The sequence below is a fragment of the Aulonocara sp. 'chitande type north' Nkhata Bay genome, linkage group LG10, assembly GCF_057382095.1.
Source record: "Aulonocara sp. 'chitande type north' Nkhata Bay isolate Kocher_YH1m ecotype deep benthic linkage group LG10, A_spYH_male_GT1.1, whole genome shotgun sequence".
NCBI classification, from domain to species: domain Eukaryota; kingdom Metazoa; phylum Chordata; class Actinopteri; order Cichliformes; family Cichlidae; genus Aulonocara; species Aulonocara sp. 'chitande type north' Nkhata Bay.
This window is the reverse complement of record NC_141353.1, coordinates 504,680-530,677: the sequence shown is the minus strand read 5'-3', so window position 1 is coordinate 530,677 and position 25,998 is coordinate 504,680. Positions and strand designations below refer to the sequence as shown.

The window sequence follows — 25,998 nt, the reverse complement described above, 5'->3', positions numbered from 1 at the left end:
GCCACAACACTGGAAGCACTGGCAACTCCAAAAAACAGCATGTTGGGTCCTGGTAATCATGCTGATATTACTATGATAGTACCACTCACCTAATCTTTGGTCCAAAAACAACACACACCTCATTGCCATGTCAACCCCCCCCCCCACATGTGTGCTGCAGAAACCAATGAGCCCAAGGTGTTATCTTGACCTCCAAAGTCCCCAGACTTCAGTTTGACTGAGCATGCACAGGATGTGCAGGTACATCTGATCCACAATCTGGCATACCCCACAGCACACCAGCAAAGCTTCAGTGCCCATGTCTGCAGGCAACATCCAAACTGAGCTACACACAAAACTAGCTGGTGGTTTTAATGTTAGCTGCATGGGTGTATTCTGTGCAAACCATCATGACAGAAAAAACATGCAGTCAGAGTTTAAAGGAAGTACACTCTGTCTTAATTCTAAGCTTTCATGCATATGCTTAAATTATTTAAATCTAACCTCAGATGTAAAACTGTGTGTTTTACATCTGACGTTAGATTTAAATCCTTTTTGACTTAACAAAAGTTCAGCCAAATGCAGAACACATGCATGAACCACGTGAAGCAGAAATAACTTGAAGTAATCCTTTTCTGTACGACTTCAGTCTTTCACATGACTGCCCAGGCCCTCTGGCTGCAAAACAAGGTCAAACCATCATCGCTCTACCACTGGCACCATTGGTGTTGGTGCCGGTACGCTGTTTGGTTTCCACCAAACGTGCTACTGTGCATTACGCTCAAACATCTCATATTTGGTCTCGTCCATCCAAAGGACACTGGTACAGAAGTATGGTCGTTCGTTCAGGTGCAACTTCGTGAGCCTAAGCTGTGGTGTGGTTCTTTTTACAGAGAAGAGGATTTCAACCCTTCCAAACAAGCCCAACTTGTTAAATCTTTCTCTAATGGTACTATAATAAACTTTAATATGCTACCTGATACCTGTAGAGTCTGAGATGTTCTCTGAGTGTTTCATGGTCTGAGACTAGGGTGACATCGGGTTGTCTCCTCTAAAGACTGGCAGCTGTATTGAATGTCTTCTAATTGTAAATAGTGTTTTGTACCGCAGATTGTTTGCAAATGGCCTTCTATCGCTTCCCAGAAGAGAGTTACTTTTTAAGATCATTGCTGGCCTTTTTCCTCCTTGTGTTAACACACCTCACTCGAGACCAGCAAACTGCCAAAACTCCTGCTTTTATAGCAGTGCTCACACTGATGATGATCAATTAATGCATTTGATTAGCAATTAGCGCATCTGATTTCTGGCTGCTACTTACCCTCTTAATGCCTATTAGGCTTGGACATGTAATAGGACGTTATTAGGTTTTCACACATTGCTTCTACATTTTGACAAAATTAGTGTCAGATAAACACTGACAGCTGGGACAGACTACAGCCCCAAGCATGAACAAAAAGACAATGAATAGAAATAATGACATGTGTGATGTGTTGGTGTTCATCTGATAAATATTGACATACATTTCAAGACCTGCTAGGGACCAGAAGATATTGTCATTATTTTTGTGATTTAAAATGTAATCTAAAGGTTCTGTACTTTCTATGACTACTTGCTCCTGAAAATTTGGGTTTGCCATCAAGAATTCTAAGCAAGGTTGGAAGAAATATCCATTTTCTCTCTTAAATATGCAAATTTGTGCATCAACATACCCTGAAATCCATTTACCAATTTAGCCAAAAAAAGACAACCCTAACCATGGATTTCTCTGGGATTGATGTGTTTGGCTCAGTAACAAGAAAAGATTTTCAAACCATGTTTGAATTTCCATGTAAAGACCTGATCTCACTTTCCACATACGAGCTTGTATATGAATTTACAGCAACTGCTGTGATAATCTTTTTCTGCTTCATTTGCCTATTTATTAACATTTAATGAATGAAGGTGCTCCAACTAGCACTTCATTTACATTATCATGCCCAACACTGCCCAGCCCCAAAACAAGTCACCATCTGGACCAAGGAAATTAATAAGAACTACTAATTATTGTAGTATGTTTTGTTTGGATTCATCCAAAATCAGGAAATGAGCAACTTCTCATTCCTTAAACAACCCAACATGTTTTCATGGAAAACCTGTTAGTGGAAAAATGTCGAGCTGTTTCAGATGGGTCAAATTACTGGCCTGCATCAAGCAAAGAAAGAAACCGACTCTACCAAATACGAGTTAAGAAATGTCCAATGCAATAATACCTGGAAACACCTGGACACAGGACTCAAAGCTATGTGCCGAGAACTCAAGGGACAAACACCCAACTGTTGTACTGCCGCACAAAAACTATCAGTAAGACTTATTGGAAACAAATTTCAGTTTGCTGGGACGCATAAAGACTGGACCCTGGGGCCGTGGCAACAACTCATGTGGTGTGATGAGTCTAGATTTAGCCTGTTCCACACTGATGGACATAACAGGGTAAAGAACAAGATCTTGGACAGCTGACCTGTATGGCAGTGTTATGGGCTACAACGTGTAAATACTGACCCATACTGTAGGCATATATTATATCAGGCTCATCCTGTGAAAGGACAGGTCAGGGAACATGACGCATTATAACACATGGACTGGCTGGACGTTACCTCCATCAAGAGGCATCTCTAGGATGTGCCGGAGAAGACTTTACACATAATGCAACTCCATAGTTTGTACTTTTAGGTCTCGAGCATTCTAAATAAGATTATGTTATTTCGCCCATTTCAAGCCAAATGCAGTGAATGATATGGTGTAAAGCAGGGGTCTCGAACTCCAGGCCTCGAGGGCCGGTGTCCTGCAGGTTTTAGACGTGTCCTTGATCCAACACACCTGATTTAAATGCCTAAATGACCTCCTCAAGTTCTCCAGAGGCCTGGTAATGAACTAATAATTTGATTCTAGTGTGCTGACCCAGGGTGAGATCTAAAACCTGCAGGACACCGGCCCTCGAGGCCTGGAGTTCGACACCCCGGCTGTAAAGCTACAGCCCATACTGCCGTAGTCTCATCTCAGAGCTACTTGGATATTTCATTGTTAGAATAAACTCCTGCTGGCCCAAGTCCACATTTCAAACATTAAACAGATTCTTAGAAACACGCGTTACCCCTCTAATAGATCCATGGTAGAAGTGACAATTTCGGCAAACAGCACAGTGTGACCCAGCAGCTTGGTCTTCAGGTTCTTGCTGTAGGTCTCCATACTAAAGTGGGCCCAGCTCTGCGACTCTGCAGAATTAGTGACCAGGGCCACAGAGCCTTCAGGCAGCAAAAGAGCATCCTGAAGGTCTGAACCAGACATCATGACGAGGGAGGCCTTGGACAACGTAAGGACACCGTTGTGTTCTGCATGCGCCTGGAGCCATTTCAGGAATCTGGCCTTGGCCTCCTGTGTTGAATACAGAAGAGAGGACATCAGTTTGGTTTTATTTTACAGACTGTCAGTAGTTTAAATTGCTTTAGGACTTATGCACAACCACAGTGGTATATCTTAATAATTCCGGTCCGTTTTAAGTTGAGAAGTGTGTTTAAGGGCACAAGTCACCATCAAGTGCAGCTCTACTAAGGAGATGCTCTGTCCACACTGCTGTCCTGCGCAGGCCCAACCCCCTCAGTGAGATCAGCAACCACCTCCCTCTACATGGATGACATCAAGCTATATGCCACTAGTGAACGAGACACCGCCGCTCGCCTAGTTTCAAGTCACTGTTACCACGGGGACCACTGTTACCTTCACCCTCCACATCTTCTCGAGGTCTTCTCTCAGCCCGCTTTTCTTCCCTTCGTCCTGACGTTGCACTCATTCAGTATCGCTACATCTATCACTAAGGTCGTCTTCCCCTGCGCTGCCTGCAAGGAAAGCTTCAACCACCACCTGCAGAGCCGGAGAATGATGGCTGAGACTAGTTCTGCTGGAGGTTCCTTCCTGTTAAAAGGGAGTTTTTCCTTCCCACTGTTGCCAAGTGCCTGCTCACAGGGGTTCGGTCTGATGGTTGGGCTTTTCTCTTTATTACTGCAGGGTTTTTAATCTACAATATAAAGTGCCTTGAGGTGATATTTGCTGTGCTTCATAAATAAATATAATCTCGTCTTGATATCATCCAGGAGTGTGATCAGGTCAGAAACTGCAGATGGTACAGAACAGAGCCACATGAATGCTTCAGGACAAATATAACAAGGCATAAATGTCTTAACTGGTTGGCTATAAAACACGTATTCATTTATTCTTTACTGATGTTTTCAGAAATATTATTTTTTTACAAAGATTCTAATTATTTTGTATAAAAATTTCAGTGTACACAGACATGAATATTCTGGCAGACAGGCTACAGGATTTTAATACCAACGGTAAAAACCGATAAAATGAACAGAACAGCTTTATACAAGACTAAGGATGAATGGACTCTGTTACCAATACAGAAACTGGATTTAACTAAAGTTTAAGACGATATTTATTTGCTCTGGCCTAATTTATTAGGGGTGCAACGATACTCGTATCGATATTGAACCGTTCGATACAGTGCTTTTGGTTCGGTACGCATATGTATCGAACAATACAACATTTTTAATTTATTTTATCAACTTTCCTTCTGATGATGCTGTCTGTGTTGAGCGCTCAGTGGATCTGCGCTCGACAGTGCAGCCTAGGCAGAGTAGTCGAACGCAGATTCACTGAGCGCAGGGCAAGCTAGCGAGACAGAAGCTAAGCTCTCCTTGCAACATGGCAAACTGGACCTCCCCCACCCTCATTCAGATCTGGCGTTTGGAATTATTTTGGTCTTCATGTGACGTATGACCCTGAAGGTAAGCGCGTCATGGACTAAAGTAAAACAGTATGTTGGATGTGCCACGCAATGCTCAATTACATGGGTGGGAACTAGTGTGTTAGCGCAGTTAGCTCGTTAACGTGTTGGCCGTCCAGCCCCACGCACGGGGCGATCAGGGGTAGCTCGTTAACGGAGATTCGCCGTGTTGTGGCGTTAATGTCATTTCAGATTAACCTGAAAGCACTAGTGGGAACACAACGAATATGACTGCACATTTACGCCGACATCATCCTAGTGCAAAGACAAAAACAACAAGCATGCTACTAACTTTACACGAGTCATTTAGACAGCTGTTAGCACGTGATTCTCCTTATGCTGCTGAGAATATAGCCCAGAAGAAGCGGATAGTATAGCTTTTATTTTGGAAAGAGACATTTCTCTGTAATAAACTGTCTTTTCCAAAGATGAGTGATTCCTCAATCAGATACAGGGCTCGCAAAATCGCTAGCCCGATGTCCCGGGGCTAGCGATTTTTCCAGTCGGGCTACCAAAATCTATCTCTTCCCTGCCCGTCGGCCTATCGTAGGAAGGAAAAATATATGTCAATGCTTTTGCATTCTTTCAGAAATGTAGCTGGGTAATTATGTCATTGGCATCGGTGAGCCACTGTCAATATGTGACATATTGAAGTCGCGTTTGAATTTGCGCTTGTTTTTTGCTTTCACTTTGCAATCGTGCGAACTGTGTATAGAGAGCGACAGCACTGATCTGTGAGTGATGATAATTTGCGCACCAATTCCTCTGACATCGTCTTATTAATCGTTAGCTTACTATGCAAACATGACAAGTGAAATCTCCCGCAGCTTAAACATGTGAGAGGTTGATCGCGCAGAGAATCGCTGAGCTTATGTGAGTCCGTGTGTAAAAGCAGCAGGATATATATTTTAGTTCTGCTGAGCCAAATAAGACAGGTCAGGGTGAAGAAGTGACAGCCAAAGAAAAGCTTACCACAAAACGGAGAAGTTATGACAAATCAGACTATAAGGCAAAAAGAAAGTGCAGCTTTATGGTTTCATGGACAAAATAATTTCTGTGGCTGCGATATGATGAGCTAAATAACCAGGGCTGCACATAAGTGGTCCGCAGGTGCGCATTCGCTGTCAAAATAAAAAACACGCACAAGATATGAAGTTGCAACGCCTGTTTGCGTACATAAGATTTTCAGGAGGAGGACAGACGTTTGTTTAGAACTCTTAAAGATGTCGAAGAAGCTCCTTTAAGCAATTACTGTGATGTTCCTCCACCTCCAAAGAAATGTCAGGAGTCCGAACCACAAAAGAAGCATGTATTCTCGGAAAAGTGGTTGCAGGAGGTGAGCTGGCTTCAAATAAATGATGAACGCACAGAGATGTGGTGCAGAATGTGCCGTGAAAATCCCACTCTAGCGGACAAAAACAGCCTTTTATATGGACGCAAACGCGCGCTGCAACTTCTTATCTGGTGCGCGTCTTTTATTTTGACAGCGAATGCGCACATGCGGACCACTTATGTGCAACCGTGTAAATAACATAATGTTCTGCCGGGTGTGTTGTTGGTTTTCCCTCGATTTCTGAGTCGACAAGCGCCTTTGTTACTGGGACCAGTCATTTTAAGAAAGGCCCCCATTAGAACCCATGAGAAATGCAAGAAATGCATTATTGCTCAGTCTGCAGTAAACTGAAGAGTCCCTGCCCGAAGGGCTACCAGGGATTTTGAAATTTTGCGAGCCCTGAGATATATATATATTTTATTACTTTGTTGTTTCAGCAACATTAAATTTAAAAACTGTACTTTTGAGGTAAAATATATATTTATAATTTTAATAAATGACAAATTAAAAAGGCATGAACATTTTTTTGTATCGAAAAAATATCAAACCGTGACACCAAAGTATCGAACCGAACCGAGACTTTTGTGTATCGTTGCACCCCTAATAAATAAAATTTTATATATATATATATATATATATATATATATATATATATATATATATATATATATAAACAAACAAACTTGAGTGTTCAAACCCAGCTCATCACCACGCTCAAAGTGGCTGCAGGAGCAGCTTTTAATCAAAGGTAGTGCTACTGCAGTCACCACAGCATCGATGTGATGCAAACCAATAGTATGAATGTTAGCTTGGCAGCATTTTTAAATAAAGAAACAATGAAATAAATTACCTTTATTTTTATCATACCAGTGGTTTAATGTGAGTAGTTGATAATGTATGAGATATGGGTAAGAGAGGGAAGATGACTTTGCCCATTTAAGACAAAATGAATGGTGTACTGCACACCAAATACATGGACTGATTCTTATAGAGCACTTTTTCTACTCTCCCGGAGTTCTCAAAGCTATACAACATGCCACATTCACCCAATCACACCCATTCTCACAAGCACTTTCTGTAATCCGAGTGCTTTCTGACGACACTCACACACATTCACAGACCGATGCATAGGAGAGCAACTCGGGGTTAGCATCTTGCCCAAGGATACTTGACATGTAAACTGGAGGAGCCAGGGATCGAACCACCGACCTTCCGATCGGTAGGTGACCTGCTCTGCCTCCCTGCAGCGTCTGTATTGGCTACAGCCAATTTCTTTTAAAATGTGACACTCAGTCATAGAGCTGCTGTGAAGAAGGGCTCCTGCTACTGAGCAATGTGGGCCTTCAACGCCCCCTAGGGGTTAAAAATAAATAAAAACTCCCAGCGCCAAATTGTTCTCTCTCACACACACACACACACACACACACACACACACACAAACAGTGCATGAATATTTCCAGTTTTTCCAGGATGTCTGTACAGCACACAGTGACAGTGTCTGACAGCACTCAGAACAATGGGAAAGTTCACCGAAGTCAATAAAGAGCAGAGGAAACCTGCAGGTTAACTGTGAACTGAGGATCTGTAATTCAGATGTGTCACCTTTTTTTTTGGCCTGGATGAGGAGCCAAGGTGTCCTCCTCACTATGAGCCAAGACGCCAATCAAATTAAATGAACTAACGTATTATATTTATATAAAAAATGAAATTACTTTTGAGTAAATATCTCAGCAGCTGTGAGTTAGCCATCATTCACACAACACTGATTGCTTTATCAGGGCTGTAGCAGATTAGCACTCTGTGGTAACGCTGCGCTCTCCAACCTGAATCCTGCACTGGATCTAACTGGTTTTTGAGAGTTTGGAGGGCGGAGCCTAAAGGGAGCAGGCTCCTAATGTGATTGGTCACTTTGATGGACAGTTCAGATTACTGCAGTAAACCAAGTTACACCCTTGTAACAGTGCTGTCAATGATTCAGTTACAGTCAGCTGACTTACCAACATCTCACCCGCACTCTGAGGGATTAAGCCATTGGATACAGGCTAAACACTGAGACACATTTCTATATAAAGAGTAGAAATGTGATATACAAGAACCAGTCCATTTACAGTCTGGCAAATGTGCCATAACTGCAGAGTCTGCACCAATCCATGGCACGCTCCATCTTCCTACGAAGACTCCAGAACCACAGGATACTTGAAGCTCCTTACTTTGGGCAGCACTGAACAATTTGACACGTATGGCCTAGAATTAGAGACAAGCACAGGTGGAATCCAACACCATCCCAAGGATGTGGACACAGCTGTCACCATTTAAGGACCTGATGGCACTTAACAATAGACGCAGAGTTCAGCTGTGCACCCTACATGTGCCCACAATTCCATATTCAAACCTTAAAAGGAGCATCTTAGGTGAACTTTCAAAGGTCATGTCACCATGTTGGATGGTGAGTGGTTGAAAGAAGCTGCAGCAGACGACAGCACCAATCAGCTTCATCTGTTAGACGAGGTTCCTTCTGCGTCAAAGACATTTTCTAATTATTCAGCACAAACAAGTTTGGAGCCTTCGGTGCTTTCAAACTCTGTTTCCATCCTTGGGTTGTGAACAGTGTGTCATTGTGTGACCTAGCCCTCTTCTACAAGGCCAGGAAAACAACTATTCATGAAGTTAGATGGGTATCTTCATTCTCAACATCTAAATGTGATCATAGATGATCCGTGTTAGCTTGTTGCTGCTGTAATATTGCCAAACGGAATAAACGCTGTGTCAAACATGTAATGGACAATCTTGGTAGATTTAAAATGTTCTGGCAATCCCGCCCTGCTGGCAGCACCGTCCCTCCACAGAAGTCTACCAGATAAGAGTTACCTTCTACTATTGCTCCCTAACACAAGTTCAGATTAAACAAAGGCATCTTATTTGCCTTTTTTCCCCACATTGTTATGATGTCATAGTTTTGCAGTGTGGTAGGTCAGTTGCAGTGTTGATCCTGGATCTACACTAGTATAATGCAGGAACTACATCAACATGGGTGCCTCAGATACACCGTTAACTGAACGTGCATGTGTCTGGTTTATTAACTTTTAGAGTTAGGGTTTGGTTCAGTTTTCACACAGGGTTTAGGTAGCACTTCTTTGGAACAGCTCGTTTTGTTGGTTATTCTGGCCATGGTTCACCCCGGAGTTTAAGCTGGTGGAGCAATAAAGCTCACCTTAACTTTGAATTGGCTACTGGGTTTGTGGCTTTGGGGGCCGGGGCGGGGACACCCGTGTTTGAGCTTTATGTTGCGCTACGGACGTAACAAAGGACACCTTTACCATGTTATTAAAAAACTATGATTAATTAGAATGAGCATTAATACAGTTTAATCAAAGTGATAGAAAACGTGATGTAACTTGATTCTGTTGCAGTTTTCAACAAAGGCTCAGTCCCCAAAATTATCTGGGCTAGCTCCTTTACTCAACAAGTTATGAGGTCTCAAAATGCCAGAAAAAGAAGAGAGTAACTTTATCCTAACCCTGTAACTTACAGTAACTATAGTACTTCATATTTAAAATATAGCACATTTAATGAAGCAAAGCTACTGTACTTCAGGTGGGAGGCACTCACTGAACCTATTTCACATGGAGAGATGAGCCAATAGGACATGAAGCTGTTCTTAGTCTTGAACACAAGAACGCTGAGTATCTTACCTGAGAGGTAGCGAGCAGGTGTACCGCACTTGGACTTGGAGTCTGACTTGGTTCACATTTGAGGCCTAGAGAGGTGAGGATTTCTGTCAAGACTTCATACCGCGAGGCATTGTTGACCTTCAGTTCATCAAAAGCATCCAATGGCAAATTCTGAGAGTTGGGAGCAGTTTCAAAGTGGACCTGCAGATATACATGTTTAAGTAAAAACATCAGAAGATGCAGGAAACATTGATGTGGCAGCAAAAATGAGTATTATTTATTTTATACTGCAAATATTTGCACCTAATAAATCTGCTTGTAATCTAGACATCATATGACTTCGGGCTTCATTTACTAGCCCAACAGTTAGCAGTACCACATACCCACTGTCAGCACCCGGATTCATTCAGAATGCATAAATAATGATAATAATAATTATGATAATATTTCTAGACCCGACTGCAAAACGAGGACAGAACAGTTCCTGGATTATAGAAGTTTCAGGCTGCTGTGGCAGTTAATTTACTGCTAGCTACACCATTAATAAAGGAATCGTGTGCTATAGGGAGACTGCTAGATCAGCTGATCTTCTCTTAGATCTGCTGCTATAGGCTCAGACTGCTGGAAACATCCCATGATGCAATTATCCTTCACCTGAAGGCATTTTTGCCTCTATTGGACAGTGCAGCACTGAAGATGGAAAATCAGGAGAAAGAGCAAACATCAGAGTTGAATCCAGGCTGCTGCACTCCTGTGGTGGGGAGTACCCACTGAGCCACTCACACTCATGTCAGTCACTGAGACCTCACACATCTGAACCTCTTTCTTCCCGTTAAGAGATTTTCCAACTGCCGCCAAGTCCTTGGACGTGGGATCGCCTGAATGTTGGGCTTTTCTCTCTAACATCACATGGGCTTTATGTGTGAGGCAACTGTTGCTTTGATCTGACACTACAGAAATACAACAGCATGCAGGTTCACTGTCCCACATGTGTTAGCACTACTGCGGGCCTCAATAAAAGCATGCTATTCATTGTCCCCGAGGACAATGAATAGCATGCTTTACATGGGTTTACCTGACAAAGGACAGCTTCTCCACTGTCCCCTCCGTGGGTCAGTCGTACAATAACCATATCCTTCTTATGGGGGACATCCCCTTTCAGCTCCCCCCACAGTTCAACTTCTCCTCCCCCCCGAGGATCCCTGATGTAGACTTTCCCACTCGCCAATATACTCAGATTCAGCTCTGTGCTGTCTTCCTTGGTGAAATTCAGCTTGTTGACCTGCATGCACTGGCTCTGCCTGACTTCCAGGTAGAGTCCTGCAGGGCACAGAGAAGAGGCTAGCCCGAGGACTTTGCCCCCCTGGCTCAGGTAGGTGAGAAAGCGGGTCTGAAGCTGGGGACTTAGGGTTTCCTCTTCTGCCAGTACCAGGAGTCTTGTGTTTTCCAGCCAGGGATCATTCAGTGCCTGCTCTGGCTGGAGCGGATAGATGATGTTACTTTCCGTGTTTATACATTCTGATAAAAGCTGGCGAACTGTCTGAAAACGTTCCTGACAGCCCCCCGTGTAGACGAGAACATTTGGGAGTTTGCCACCGCTTTGACCAAAAAACCCTCGGGAATCATTTTCAAGTTCATCGAGACACTTGTTTCCAACAGAGTTATCATCCGGTAGGTCTGGAATATTCTCAGCGGAGGCATATTTGACAGAGAGTATAGTACTGTTCTCCAGTTCCAGACATTCATGGCAGCTGGACAGATGCAGGTGGTGTCCGTGGCCCTCCATGTGGTGATGATTCCCCAGGGAGTGTTCCTCCAAGTCACCGAGAGATTCCAAATCCTGGGAGCTGCGGAGTGGCTCTGACCCTCGCCGGTCCTCTAACCTCCTCTTTACCTCTGGGATGAGAAGGAAGCTGCCTTTACGGCACTGCAGATGATGGTGGCGAGCTATGGGCTCTCCAGTGCTACAGGGAAGCAGTGACGACTGTGCCCGTGGGCTCTGTGGACACTGCTGGTCCAGCAGTGCACTCAGAGTGGATTCTTGCAGGAGGACAGCTGTGGAAATACAACCACACCACAAAAACATCAGAACCATCTACTGATCTATCTTTGTATTCAAACTTCAAACAACTGTTTCTGTCAACCACTAAACTACTGAACAGTAAAACAGTAACAATGTAAGCTCTTTGGTACAGTTCTGGTATCCAGCAGCTTCGGAGAACAAACAGCTCAGAGCCGCTGAAACCTTTCATTCAGCTGCGAGGTGTGATACCATGTAACAAAAACATCGTAGAAAATCTACTTGAAGACCACATACGGACTATCTTTGAGGGCGTAAGTCCATTGTCCAGCTGGAGGCGATCTTCTATGAAAGCTATCCCGAGCTGGCTGTAGCTCTCCACGCTGGCTCGAGCGACTGCCCTGAACGGCTGGCCAGGGCAACACGCCACAGGGAGACAGCAGTCGGACAACTTCAGCACCTGCACAACACACAGTGACACGTGTTAGAGTTCAGCATGCCCCGCCTACTACATCATCACCTGGTGTAAGGACGGATTAGTACAGAAACTATAAGCCTGTAATGATGGTCACGTGTCTATTTTCACCTCACTTCATAAAAGCTAACCTAATAACAACCACAGCATCATCCGAACAGCATCAATGGCTCCATCAGCACAAACCAGAAGAACATGTACCTTATCCCATATTTGTTAAATGCATATTTTTCTGTGTGCTACATTTAACATTGCTAAAATACTAAATATGAAAACCATCATAACCACCAAAACCATTATTATCCACATTCTGCATTTTGTGCCGGTTCATTCAGTGTAGTGTTTTAAAGAGGCACAAAGGCTCCAACAAGGAAACAACGGCCTCATTTACACTGATGTCACGTCAGCACCTGCCAGCTGCATGCTAGCTACAGACGCTTGTGTTAGAAAACACACTTAAGTACAAAGACCTGGTGAAGTACTCTGATTTGTGACGGCAACATTACAACAATGGGATTGTCCCATTAGCATGGTGGGTAGCTAATGTGGCTAACGTTACGTATGGCCGATGCTCCCTTCTCTTCATAGTTCTGTATTAAAGCACAGCCAACTGTACATTCAGCCGTTTTTCTTTCTGTTGGAACAAGCATCAGCTCATTAGGACAAAAGTGACAACCAGCCAAAGCCATTTAAAAGAAAATTATTATCACTTTAGAACCACGTCACTGACAAAAATCAGCATTCACATAAGCTTAAGCCCTCAGCTACGATTAAGGGAACTTTCTGAATGTGACAAAGTGAAGTACAGTGGTTGCAAAAGTATTCGGCCCCCTTGAACTTTTTCACATTTTGTCACATTACAGCCACAAACATGAATCAATTTTATTGGAATTCCACATGAAAGACCAACACAAAGTGGTGCACACGTGAGAAGTGGAACGAACATCATTCATGATTCCAAACATTTTTTACAAATAAATAACTGCAAAGTGGGGTGTGCGTAATTATTCAGCCCCTGAGTCGATACTTTGTAGAACCACCTTTTGCTGCAGTTCCAGCTGCCAGTCTTTTAGGGTCTGTCTCTACCAGCTGTGCACATCTACAGACTGAAATCTTTGCTCATTCTTCTTTGAAACAGCTCCAGCTCAGTCAGATTAGATGGGCAGCGTTTGTGAACAGCAGTTTTCAGATCTTGCCACAGATTCTGGATTGGATTTAGATCTGGACTTTGACTGGGCCAGTCTAACACATGGATATGTTTTGTTTTAAACCATCCCATTGTTGCCCTGGCTTTATGTTTAGGGTCGTTGTCCTGCTGGAAGCTGAACCTCCGCCCCAGTCTCAAGTCTTTTGCAGACTCCAAGAGGTTTTCTTCCAAGATTGCCCTGTATTTGGCTCCATCCATCTTCCATCAACTCTGACCAGCTTCCCTGTCCCTGCTGAAGAGAAGCCCCCCCAGAGCATGATGCTGCCACCACCATATTTGACAGTGGGGATGGTGTGTTCAGAGTGATGTGCAGTGTTAGTTTTCCTCCACACATAGCGTTTTGCATTTTGGTCTCATCTGACCAGAGCAGCTTCTTCCACATGTTTGCTGTGTCCCCCACATGGCTTGTGGCAAACTGCAAACGGGACTTCTTCTGGTTTTCTGTTAACAATGGCTTTCTTCTTGCCACTCTTCCATAAAGGCCAACTTTGTGCAGTGCACGACTAATAGTTGTCCTGTGGACAGATTCCCCCACCTGAGCTGTAGATCTCTGCAGCTCGTCCAGAGTCACCATGGGCCTCTTGGCTGCATTTATGATCCTGAACGCTTTAGGTAGACGGCCTTGTCTAAATCGAGAATCTGTGGCAAGATCTGAAAACTGCTGTTCACAAACGCTGTTCACGTGTGCACCACTTTGTGTTGGTCTTTCACGTGGAATTCCAATAAAACTGATTCATGTTTGTGGCTGTAATGTGACAAAATGTGGGAAAGTTCAAGGGGGCCCAATACTTTTGCAACCCACTGTAGGTTTATTTATTTGGACACTAAACGTTGTTACGGTTACTCTCTTGGTGAGCAATGGTGAGGACAAACATGGCGTTTAAATTATGAGTTTCTTTGAAAGAAATGTGGCATTTTTGTTGTTGTTTGAATCTTGCCTGTAAATTAGCATGACATGGGACCTTTTAACTTTTATTGAAAAGTTAAAAGGTGTAGTAACTGATGAACGTCTCCAGTAGAGGGCACTATTGGGCTTCTTTTCCTGGAGCAACTCTCCTGTTATTAGTTTCATTATTACAGCGTCCAATCAGTCAGGGGCAGAGGATGACTACTTTGATGAATAGTTTTGTTTTACACTGCAGAAAAGCTGCGATCAAGAGAGACTACTGAATAAATGAGCAGATACCTCCACCTTTTTTTCCTGAGCTTACCAAACAAAATCCAAATTTTATTAATTTCATTATTTTAAAATTTTGACATTTGTCTTTAACCCTCATGCTCGGGTCCTCTACCAGAGGCTGGGAGCTCGAGGTTCCTGTGCAGTATCTTTGCTGTTCCCAGGACTGTGCTCTTCTTAGACATCTGTCCTGAGCTGTGCTGGAGCCAGTCACCCAGTCAGTGTTTCATTTATATTTATATACATACAAGCTTGTTGCTTCATAATGAGAACAGAAGTTAAGAAAGCACATTGCTTACTTTCTTTTTAGACGGCCGATGAGAAGGAGAGCCCACTTTATGTTCTGTAGCTTCTATGATGAAAAAAATATTGTCTATTCGTGGAGCACAAACGGTAGAGGACCGCAGGAGAACAGTCCACTGGCTGAGGTCCTCACATACCTGGAAAAGTACAGACAGAACAGACGACAAGTTCAAACACTACAAAGTGTTACACATAAAGTAGTTAGTAACAATAGTCGCATGTTTTCTCGGTGTCCCATTATCAAGTATGGTATCAGCGTGGTGTACAATGTGACCGATATGAAAGTGTTGGGCTAAGATGTTATTTCGTTGTGGGAGTGGCTTCAGCATGACCAGCTGTTAAAGCTCCGATGCAAAGACGAGTCCCTCATACTGTAACAGCTGACCTGATCCTCTGTATTCACTCTTCCCATGCTTGTGCAAGACACGAGTGGTAGTTACAATCACCTCGTTCTGTTTTCATACAAGGGTGCATTCTGATCCTAACACTGCTCAGCATTTCACCATGCTCCATTTACTTATTCTGCTACATTACTCAGGCTCGCAGGCCAGACCTGAGGTGCTCGACTGTGGATCACACCAGCAATGCACTATGCAGCAAAGTCTGTGCAACATCCTACCTAATGATCCAGGGATCTGTCTGATAATGGAACCAGTGGCCTGGAGAGTGGGAACTCATGAAAGGGCCCAGAGGGTACTATTAGTGGGTTCATCAACAAAGCTGACATGGCAGACTGACCTTTACTAATACACAGTGACTTACAAAAGTATTCGGCCCCCTTGAACTTTCCCACATTTTGTCACATTACAGCCACAAACATGAATCAGTTTTATTGGAATTCCACGTGAAAGACCAACACAAAGTGGTGCACACGTGAGAAGTGGAACGGAAATCAGACATGATTCCAAACATTTGTTACAAATAAATAACTGCAAAGCGCCGTCCAGCCCCACGCACAGGGCGATCCGCGGTAGCTCGTTAACTGAGATTCGCCGCGTTATGGCGTTAACGTCATTTCAGATTTACGCTGACAGCACTAGTGGGAACACAACGAATATGACTGCACATTTACTCCGACATCATCCTAGTGCAAAGACAAGTGGAAGCAGACAAAAACAACAAGCATGCATGCTACAAACTTTACCCGAGTCATTTAGACAGCCGTTAGCACAGGATTCTCCTTATGGGGACCTGATATGTTTAATATGCTGCTGAGAATATAGCCCAGAAGAAGCGTATAGTATAGCTTTTATTTTGGAAAGAGCCATTTCTCTGTAATAAACTCTCTTTTCCAAAGATGAGTGATTTCTCCATCAGATAGATCCTGTAATTTGAGACAGATGTAAAAAAATATACGAGTACTGGCTAAATATGAGGAAAAATGCAGCACTCCTACAAAGTCTCATATTCCAGCACACATTCACAAAAAGACAAACATTCAAACTGCAAATGATACGGAGTGAATTAGTTTAATGTTGTTTATGCATGTTGAACACTTCTAACATTAAATTTTAGGTCATGATGATTTGAAGAGCTGAGACCGGAGTGACACAAGTGTTCAAAATAATTAGTTTCTGATTTATAATTAGATTGTTAGCTTTTTTATCTAAAGCCAGCATGCAGGCTTAAGGAAAACAGCAAACACCAAATGAGCTACGTCTCAGTCTACAAATGTTACTGCCCACAAACAAAAAAAACTACTGAACCAGTCTTGCTGTCAGAATAAACTGGAATATAGCCAAGCCAACTCCCGTGAATGATTCGCTTACTGCACTTTTCCAGCTGACAGCTGGTGTGTCTGATGTACTGGCCACCTGGTCTCAGTCAGCAGTGCCCTGCACTCTCAGTGTGAGCTGACAGAAAGGTGACTGTGGGTAGCACCCAGTAAACATTGCTTTGAACTTCAGGCAGCGGTACACCACATCTGCATGCTGCCATGTGACTGGCGGATTGGAGATTTGTGTGACTGGAGCACAGGCTCTTTAACAGCTGTACCTATTAAAGTGCCTGTGACTGTATGCCATATGTATTTGAAAATGTGTCTCGATTTCAGTGTTCTTGAACTTGTTTGTAGTTTTCTGTAATGTGTTTGCCTTTATTCTGACAGATGCTGCTGTTACCCAGTCACACAGCTGCATAACTGCCTGTAAAGTCTGTCATTCTGGCACTACCCTGGAAGTTCAAATCCTAGCAACCAAGCCAATGAAAAAGTAGGATGTAGCACTACACCAGGGTCTGGCCATAGACTCAGAGCAGCATAAGCACATTGTATAGAGCACAGCTCACAGACACCAGTGAGACACTACAGTGGGACACCAGTGAGACACTACAGTGGGACACTACAGTGGAACACCACTGAGACACTACAGTGGGACACTACAGTGGAACACCACTGAGACACTACAGTGGGACAGCAGTGAGACACTAGTGAGACAACAATGGAACTACAGTGACATTACAGTGAGACACTAATGAGACACCTTTGAAATTACAGTGACACTACAGTGAGACAACAGTGGCACAATGAGTTTTGTGTTGTTGCTGCGCGCGCGCACGCACGCACGCACGCACACACACACACACACACACACACACACACACACACACACACACACACACTGTATCACCGAGTGAACGCCAGCCTAACTCGCAGCTTTCCATCCGTTTAGCTGCGGTACAGCTTCAGAAAGGTGCTCAGCGTGCTGTTCAGCTCAGGCTCCGTGGGGACCTGCGCGTGAGCCCACCGCACACGAGCACACACACAGCTGTCAAACTGATTAGTAAGATTGTAACGCGTTCAGGAAGTACTCGCTCTCCACGGTATGACGTAAGCGTGTGTCCGGTGACCAACCTGAGGCTCGCTTACATACACGGCCTTATCTCCCCGCTGAAGAAACACGTTGTCCTCGAGCTGAAGCGAGCCTGAACGCGCGCGCGCGGCGCGGCGCGAGCACAGGCTGAAGCTGAAGCTGCTGCTGTTCAGACCGCTCCGGATCAGCGCAGAGTAGCACCTATGAAAGCGCACCCACATGTAGACGTAGCACAGCGTTATGAGCATGTTAGGCTGCGCACCGAGCGCCCATGGTGGCTCCTCAACTGAAACCAACTCGGAAGCATTACTGCGTCCACAGCCGAGAAGCTAACAAGAGGACGCTACAGCTCTTCTTCTTTGGTTTCAGTGGTAGGTAGCGACAAGCGGCGGGGCGCATTACCGCCATCTATGCGAAAACCATTTCGGTTTCTTCTTCGAGGGATGACTGCCCTAATCCAGGTGATCTAATGGAGCATTGTTTACATCCAGTTTGAACGTCTCGGTGTCGCGTTTGTTTGCAGTCCTTTAATAAAGTCAGTCATTCACAGTGAGTGTTCATGTTCTTCATACCCTCCTGCCAGCGTTTACGCAAACGACTGTCCTGTCCATGTCATGCTTCATCGTGCTAACAAGCTACCAGCGGCTCTGCTGAAGCTGTCGTGGTCCATCAGCTGCTGCAAGGAGGACGTGATGAAGCCGACCGATGATCAGTGTGCGCGCGGTCTGCGTCAATATGGTGAACACAACATATGATGGTTCAATCACCATTTTTGATGCAGACTTGTGTCGGTGGAGCTGAATGACTGTCCACAGGGCTGTGATGTGCAGCAGCAGTTTGTGCCTGCTGTTTCCAATAAAACTCGTCTGTGTCAGATTCTCCCATTTCCACTCGCACTGCAAAAGCTGGTGATGTCTGAATACTTAATTAAACTTGTGATCTCTACAGAGAAGAGTGAGAGAAGGAAGGAAGCTGAAGTTAAAAGATTGTAGTTATATGAAGAAAGTTAGAATATAAAGTATTTATTGAACCTTTGATGAAGAAAGACATTAACAACCAACAAATCAAAGCCGTTTGTCATTCATAAATCCAAGTTCATGTTAAAATGCTTTGGTTACAGTGTCACAGATTTTATATTCACATATGAACAATAGTATTTATTAAAATAAAGTTATTAACTTTATTTGTTTACACATTGTGAGTTCATTGGTGTGAAAGTGTGCCCCTCCTTCCTGATTTCCTCATTCTTTGTGTGTTTATCACACTTCAGTGTTTCAGATCATCAAACAAATGTAAATATTAGACAAAGACAACACAAGTAAACAAAATGCTGTTTCTAAATGAAGGTGTTTTTGTTTGAGGGGTAAATAATCCAAACCTACATGGTCCTTTGTGAAAAGGTGATGCCCCCTAAACATAATAACTGGTTGGCCCACCCTCAACAGCAACAACGGCAATCAAGCATTTATGATAACTGGCAATGAGTCTTTGACAGCGCTGATGAGAAACTTTGTCTCATTTTTGCAGAATTGGAGGATTTTTGAGCAGAACCGTCTTTTCATGCCACAGCATCTCAATTGGATTCAGGTCAGGACTGTAACTAAGGCACTCCAAAACCTTCATCCACTCACAGTTGGACTCACTGGTGTGTTTTGGATCATTGTCCTGCTGCAGAAGTGCGCTTCACCGTGAGGTCTTGAACAGATGCTCAGACATAAAGCAGAACAGCCCCAGACCGTCACACTACCAACACCATATTCTCCTGCTGGTATGATGTTCCTTTCCTGAAAACCAGATGTAACGGGACACACACCTTGCAAAAAGTTCACCTTTTGTCTGACCAGTCCACAGAATATTTTCCCAAACGCCCTGGGGATCATCAAGATGTTTTCTAGGAAAACTGAAAGCCTTTATGTTCCTTTCCTCAGCACTGGTGTTCATCTTGGACCTCTGCCATGCTGGCCATTTTTGCCCAGGCTCTTTTTGTCTTATGGTGGAGTCATGAAAACTGACCTTAAGGGAAGCAAGTGAGGCCTGCAGGTCTTTGGATGTTGTCCTGGGGTCTTTTGTGACCTCGTGGATGCACTCTTGGGTTAAGTTTGGTCGGCCGGCAGCTCCTGGAAAGGTTCACTGCTGGTTCATCCACCTTTCTGGATAATGGCTCCCACTGTGGGTTGCTGGAGTCCCACAGCTTTAGAAATGGCTTTATAACCTTTCCTAGACTGAGAGGGCTCAGGTACTTTGTTTCTCATTTGTTCCTGAATTTTCTTGGATCACAGCAGGAAGTCTGACTTCAGAGGATCTTTTGGTCTATTGCACTTTGTCAGGCAGCTGTTATGTAAGTGATTTTTTGATTGAGCACAGGTGTGGTAATAATCACGCCTGGGTGTGGCTATTCGGCTTTCTAAAGATGTGATACACCGCAGGTAATGTTTTCACACAGGGCAGGTTGTAGGTTTGTGTTTTTAACCAGATGTTTAAGATGTGTTTACATTCAAACTACTTTTCATCACACCAGTGTGAAAAAAGGCCAACAATGACTTGATGTCAAAGTAATAAATGATCAATGCACCGATTTATTATCAAACTATACACACATGTTCCAGTGAGATATCCCTACAATTAAAATCAGTCAGTTATTGGAGTATTGTCTTTAGTCATTCTAAAATGATGTGCTTGTTTTCCAACCAGGAGACCAAAGTTAACGTGGTATTGATTAGTTAGCCAAAACAGTTCAACCATGAAGAAGTGTTTCTAAAAAGGAAACGAAGAAGGCTCAGGTGAGTCGCAGGTGAGATCGTACTGTAGCAGACAATAAGGAACAAAACAGACCTGTGACGTAAACATTAAATGATCTAGCTGATCAGGCTGCAGGACAGATGCTCTCCTCTCTAATGTACCCATCACAGAATAACCATGGTTACAAGGGGACTCTGAAACTCACGATCGGTGTCATATCGATGCAAAAGTAGTAAAACATAGTAAAAGAAATATGCTGTGTGCATGACTGCTGTCACTGAGTTTTTAAAACAAAGTGAATAAATACTTCTGGAGGAAATCATGTGAATAATGAAAAAACACAAATCCTTTATTATCCTGTTTTGTGTCTTTTTCCAGTTTCTCCAAAAGGTGATTCTGTTCATCTGGACGTTTTCAGTGGGAGAAACGTTTCGTCATCATCAGGTGACGTCTTCAGTCTCAGCTGACTGCAGGTTTCAATCTTATAAACAGGACATTTGCATAATGACTGAAACCAGCCCACTGAGGAACAATGGGCTGGGAGGTCAGTTTATAATCATCAATATGTAAAGTCTCATGACCATGGTCAACAACCACTGATCAAAGTCCATGAGTCCCATTCACAGAGAGTTGAATGGCTGCAATCACAGCATGTAAGATGGTGACAGATGTACCCTTAGGCCCCTCCTCCATTCAGAGATGGTCTTTCCCTTTTCACGTAAATGGCCTCCTTGACTCCGCCCTCAAACCAGCGTTCCTCCCTGTCCAGGATGTTACATCCTCATCATTGAAACAGTATCCACTGGCCTGTAGGTGTAAACAGGCTGCAGAGTCCTGGCCTGATGAGGTATATCTTCTGTGTTGTGCCGTCCTCTTAGCCAGAGGTTGTTTGGTTTCCCCGATGTATAAATCCTGGCACTCCTCCTGCACTTAACAGCGTACACTATGTTACTCTGTTTGTGTCGGGGGACCCGATCCTTGGGGTGGACCAGTTTTTGGTGCAGCGTGTTTTGGGATTTAAAAGCCACAGAGACCCGGTGTTTAGAAAAAATGCGTCTCAGCTGCTCCGATACTCCTGACACGTACGGGATCACTACAGGTGGGCAGCGGTTGTCCTTCTCTCCTGGATCTGCTGGAGCTTTCTTTAGGAGCCTTCCCAGCTTTGACAAAAGTCCAGCTGGGATAACCACATTTACTCAGGGCCTTCTTGATGTTCTTCTGCCTCCCTGGCCGCTGTGTCAGGTTTACGGTACACATCAGCTTTTATATGTCCCCCATTACTGATGGAGAATTTGCATAATTAAGATTAAGGAACTGACCTCCCAGCCCATTGTTCCTTCAGTGGGCTGGTTTCAGTCATTATGCAAATGTACTGTTTATAAGATTGAAACCTGCAGTCAGCTGAAACTGAAGAAGTCACCTGAATGAGTGATGAAACATTTTTCCCACAAAACGCTACGCCCAGATGAACAGAATCTACTTTTGGAGATTTACTTACCTGGATGATTGAGCATGCGTCATGACGTTTTTCCAGTTTCCATTTTCTTTTACGTATCTGTTCAAAGATAGAAGTATAGTGCTGTCATAGCAGCAAATATACAACAAACATCAAGCACTTGTATAAAATGGGAGTAGAAACAGAGATATGATATATACTTATAGAGATATAGCTATAAATATACATACAAAAGAACAAGTATAAGTGCCAATATATGTTGTGGTGTACAAAGTGACAGGGTGCACTGAGGTGTGATTAATCTTGTTCCACATGTGTGGATCTGACCCCAGTGGATTAATGAAAGAGTCTGACAGCAGCAGAAGGAACGACCTCCTGTAACAACGTCAGACAGCCAGGCTGAAGGAACCTGTTGCTGAAACTGCTCTTTTGTCCAGGGTGTAATGGAGGGGGTGGGAGTCCATGATTAAGAGCAGTCACTGATCACCTCCTCCAGGGTGGTGAGCTCATGCCAACGCCAGACCGATAGAACATATAGAGCAGCGTGCTGCAGACACAGAATGATGCAAGCCTTAGAGCTGGCGATGGCTCCGTGGGTGGCCGAGGGGAGCCCATCATTTGCAAAGTGATTATGAAAGTGCTCTAAAAATAAAAGGAAAAGGAAACAGAGTCAGCAATAAAGGAAGTGATGTGACCGAGAAGACAGACGCCATTGGATGCAACGTGCACAGAATCCAGCAGGAATAAGCAGAAGCATTAACATCTGCAGCTGTGTTCAACACTGGGAGGGAAATTGAAAAGAATTTAGAAATTCCAAATTCCATAATTGATATCACTTATCGATTCTCATTGGCTCCGCTTTGAGACCATCTCTGAGGCATCAAAGACTTTACATCCTGGATGGTCAAATGTTTGTGGGTGCTGGAAGCGTTTCCCCTCTTTGTTGTGATCATTACTCCAAAAAGTAATTATTGCACATAGAACACTTTTCTTAAAAGTAATGACGCACCTTACTTAATTACACCCAGGAGAAAGACATTTGTTACGTTACTCGTTACGTTACTTTCGTTTTACTCTTATGATGTTGTAAAATGATCTGAAACACACTGCTGTCTGATAATAAACCCAGAGGCCATAGCCGCACACACGATTCTACTGTAGAAACATGAGCAGGCAGAAAGCTGCAGCCTGACTGCTCATCACTTTGTTATGTTTGTTTTAACGTACCGAGCAGTACATGACCAGGCCCCAGATGATTTATCCAGGCTTCTCACAAAATACACTGCTGCTCGTTGTCTCTGCTCAGAAACAGAGTTTGTTGGTTGCTCCCCGAACACGACTGAAGAGGAAAGGGGGCGAAGCCTTTCAGTCTGTGGCACCAAGGCTGTGGAACAGTCTACCTCCACAACTACGTTTGGTTGACTCTGTGGAATCCTTTAAAAAGCAGTTAAAAACTTTACTGTTTAAACAAGCCTTCGGTTGACCAACGCTTTTTACATTTTGAATTTACATTTAACCTCTTATATTGTGTATATTGTGCATTTTGCAATTTATCGTACTGTTTATTTTAATCTTTGTGTACAGCGCTTTGTGACTACCTGTCTATGAAAAGCGCTTAATAAATAAACTTTACTGACTTACTTACTTACCTGTTCAGGTGCTGGTCTGGGGTCAGCTTTAACGTCACTCTGGGTTCTTGGCTAGCTTAGCGTTAGCATGCTGCCGAGTATGATGCAGTTGTGTCTGTCGTGGAGCAGTCTCCACTTTACTATCGCGCTCTCATCCTTCTGTGTAGTGATGGGCAGATGAAGCTTCATGAAGCACTGAAGCTTTTCATCCAATTGGTTCACCCCAGTGCAAAGCGTCTTGAAGCTTCATTTGCTCTAGTAGGACACCTACTGGATGTAAAAATATTAGTTGGCATGAATTTGAAGAGTGTGGCCGTTTGCACACAGCCTGTAAATGTCAACAACAAAAGGAGTGTGTAAAACATCTATATTGTAGTGATGGCAGCATACTGTGTATATTTATACTGGCAGTATGGAAAATGATCATTTGGAAATGCTTAAAATGGAAATGATCATTTCCTGTGAGGTGAGGTGTGGTTGGGGTGTGGACAGTAGTTGTGCTTTTGTAACGTTGAGGTATGGACAGCTACACACTGAGGCTTTGAGCCTCAGTCCTGCCCACATTTCATTCTCTAAAAACTAAATTTTCACTGCTTTTATGACCTTTTTAGTGGGGATAACATTTTAAACATTTAATGATTTAACAAATCTTTTGAAACCTTTGTCCTCCACAATGCTAAATGGCTGGGAGTCCTCAATCACCATGCTGACCAGGTCTTCATCTATTTGAGATTGTTCTCCTGAGGAAAGACAACAAAAACAAAGCACAAATATAAATATCACACACGTAACTTATTACAGTTGTATAATATTGATATATCATTTAGTAACATTACAGCATGCTATATTATCGTGGCATTTGATGGCTCACCTGGTCTTGCTCCATAATCGGTGTTCCCCCTTTTCTCATGCAAAGCTCTGTAGTGCCTAAGCATGGATGAGGTGTTGTTGTTATATCCCAGCTCCCTGGCACATAGCAAACACTTCACCTTGTACAAAAGTAAAGCTGCTTAACATAAATTGTATTGCACCATCAGTATTATGAAAATACATCTTCTGTAGAAATTTACATACCTTGTTGGGAGTAATAAAATCACAATGTTCCCACACAGGGGAGGACATCCTCCTCTTCTTAGCTGGCTCCATTCTCTCCTAACCTTCTCTCCTCACTACTCGACACAAGTAGTGATGGGATTTCCGGCTCTTTTTAGAGATCCGGCTCTTTCGGCTCGACTCACTAAAAAGAGCCGGCTCTTTCGGCTCCCAACGGGCTCTTCAGGTTGTTTTGTTGCTTCAATTAATTTATTATTAACAATAATATAAAATTATGCACAAAAGGAATTACTAATGTAAAAAAAAGAAGTTGTTTTATTTATATATGTTTATATATAAATATATGCGGTGGCCCCTAGAGACAAAGCACGTACAAACTCCAAAACACATTTCTAACATTAACTGAACTTCCAAAACAGAGCTACTAGATCACTTAAATGACACAATTGAAAGCATGTGTGTATTGTTTGTGTATTTATACACAGGCACTCATATATATTCAAATAATTTAAAAAATGTTCATTTACCTGTTACTACCACACACCAAATCCGGTCGTTGGTACTTGCTGGCTTGTGTAGCCACGAGGTAACAAAGCTCAACACTGCGCCCTAGCATCCTGGAGCACTTCTGTTGTCTTTTGTACGTGTTTTGAGTTTTTATGTGGTTCTGAGTTTTTACGTGTTTTGGAGTTTGTACGTGCTTTGTCTGTAGGGACCACCGTAAATATACTTTTATTTATTCACTCCACATAAAATGTAATAAATAAATCATATAATACAAAAACCAACTATTCACGGTTCAACTTTTAACTATTTAAATTTTCAGCTTTTTCCTTTTAAACATATTTAAAGTGTAACAACATTAAACACTGCAAACCACAACACAATTAAATATAAATTAAAAATATGAAAACAAAAAGAAGATGCACATTCTCTGTCATATGGGCCTGCATGAATAAACTTTCTGAATCCTTTATCATCCGCAACTGAAAATAGTTGTGGATGATTACTATACCTTTCTAATGTGACGTTGTTGTCCCTGCTCTCTTTCTCTGTCTCTCCCTTGGTAGTTACCTAGCATGTGTAACTACCGCGCCTCCCCCCTTCTTCCCAGCGCAAAGCACAAGGCTCACGAGTGGAGTGAAGCTGAAAAAAGTGTGTGAGAGAGAGGGTGAGAGAAAGAAAAAAAAACATGGCTCCCAATAAGGAGCCGGCTCGCGTCGTTCACGTCAAAGAGTCGGCTCTAAGAGCCATTTCGTTCGCGACCGACACATCACTAGACACAAGCGTTGAAGCCTCGATACAGTCACATCACTACTTCT

The 25,998-nt window shown here is 43.3% G+C and overlaps 1 protein-coding gene across 1 annotated transcript in view; it reads right to left on the bottom strand.

The window, feature by feature from the left end:
- The window catches only part of hlcs (holocarboxylase synthetase (biotin-(proprionyl-CoA-carboxylase (ATP-hydrolysing)) ligase)), a 48,158-nt gene extending 29,694 nt beyond the window's left edge, over nucleotides 1-18,464 (bottom strand). Inside the window, exons 1-6 of the mRNA XM_086307650.1 lie at nucleotides 17,842-18,464; nucleotides 14,987-15,127; nucleotides 12,126-12,288; nucleotides 10,884-11,863; nucleotides 9,830-10,009; nucleotides 3,110-3,390 (exon numbers count right to left, since the gene is read on the bottom strand). Coding sequence (XP_086163776.1) covers nucleotides 3,110-3,390; nucleotides 9,830-10,009; nucleotides 10,884-11,863; nucleotides 12,126-12,288; nucleotides 14,987-15,127; nucleotides 17,842-18,048 — 1,952 coding nt within the window. The 5' untranslated portion in view covers nucleotides 18,049-18,464. The remainder of the gene's footprint in view (nucleotides 1-3,109; nucleotides 3,391-9,829; nucleotides 10,010-10,883; nucleotides 11,864-12,125; nucleotides 12,289-14,986; nucleotides 15,128-17,841) is intronic.
- Nucleotides 18,465-25,998: the final 7,534 nt, after the last annotated feature.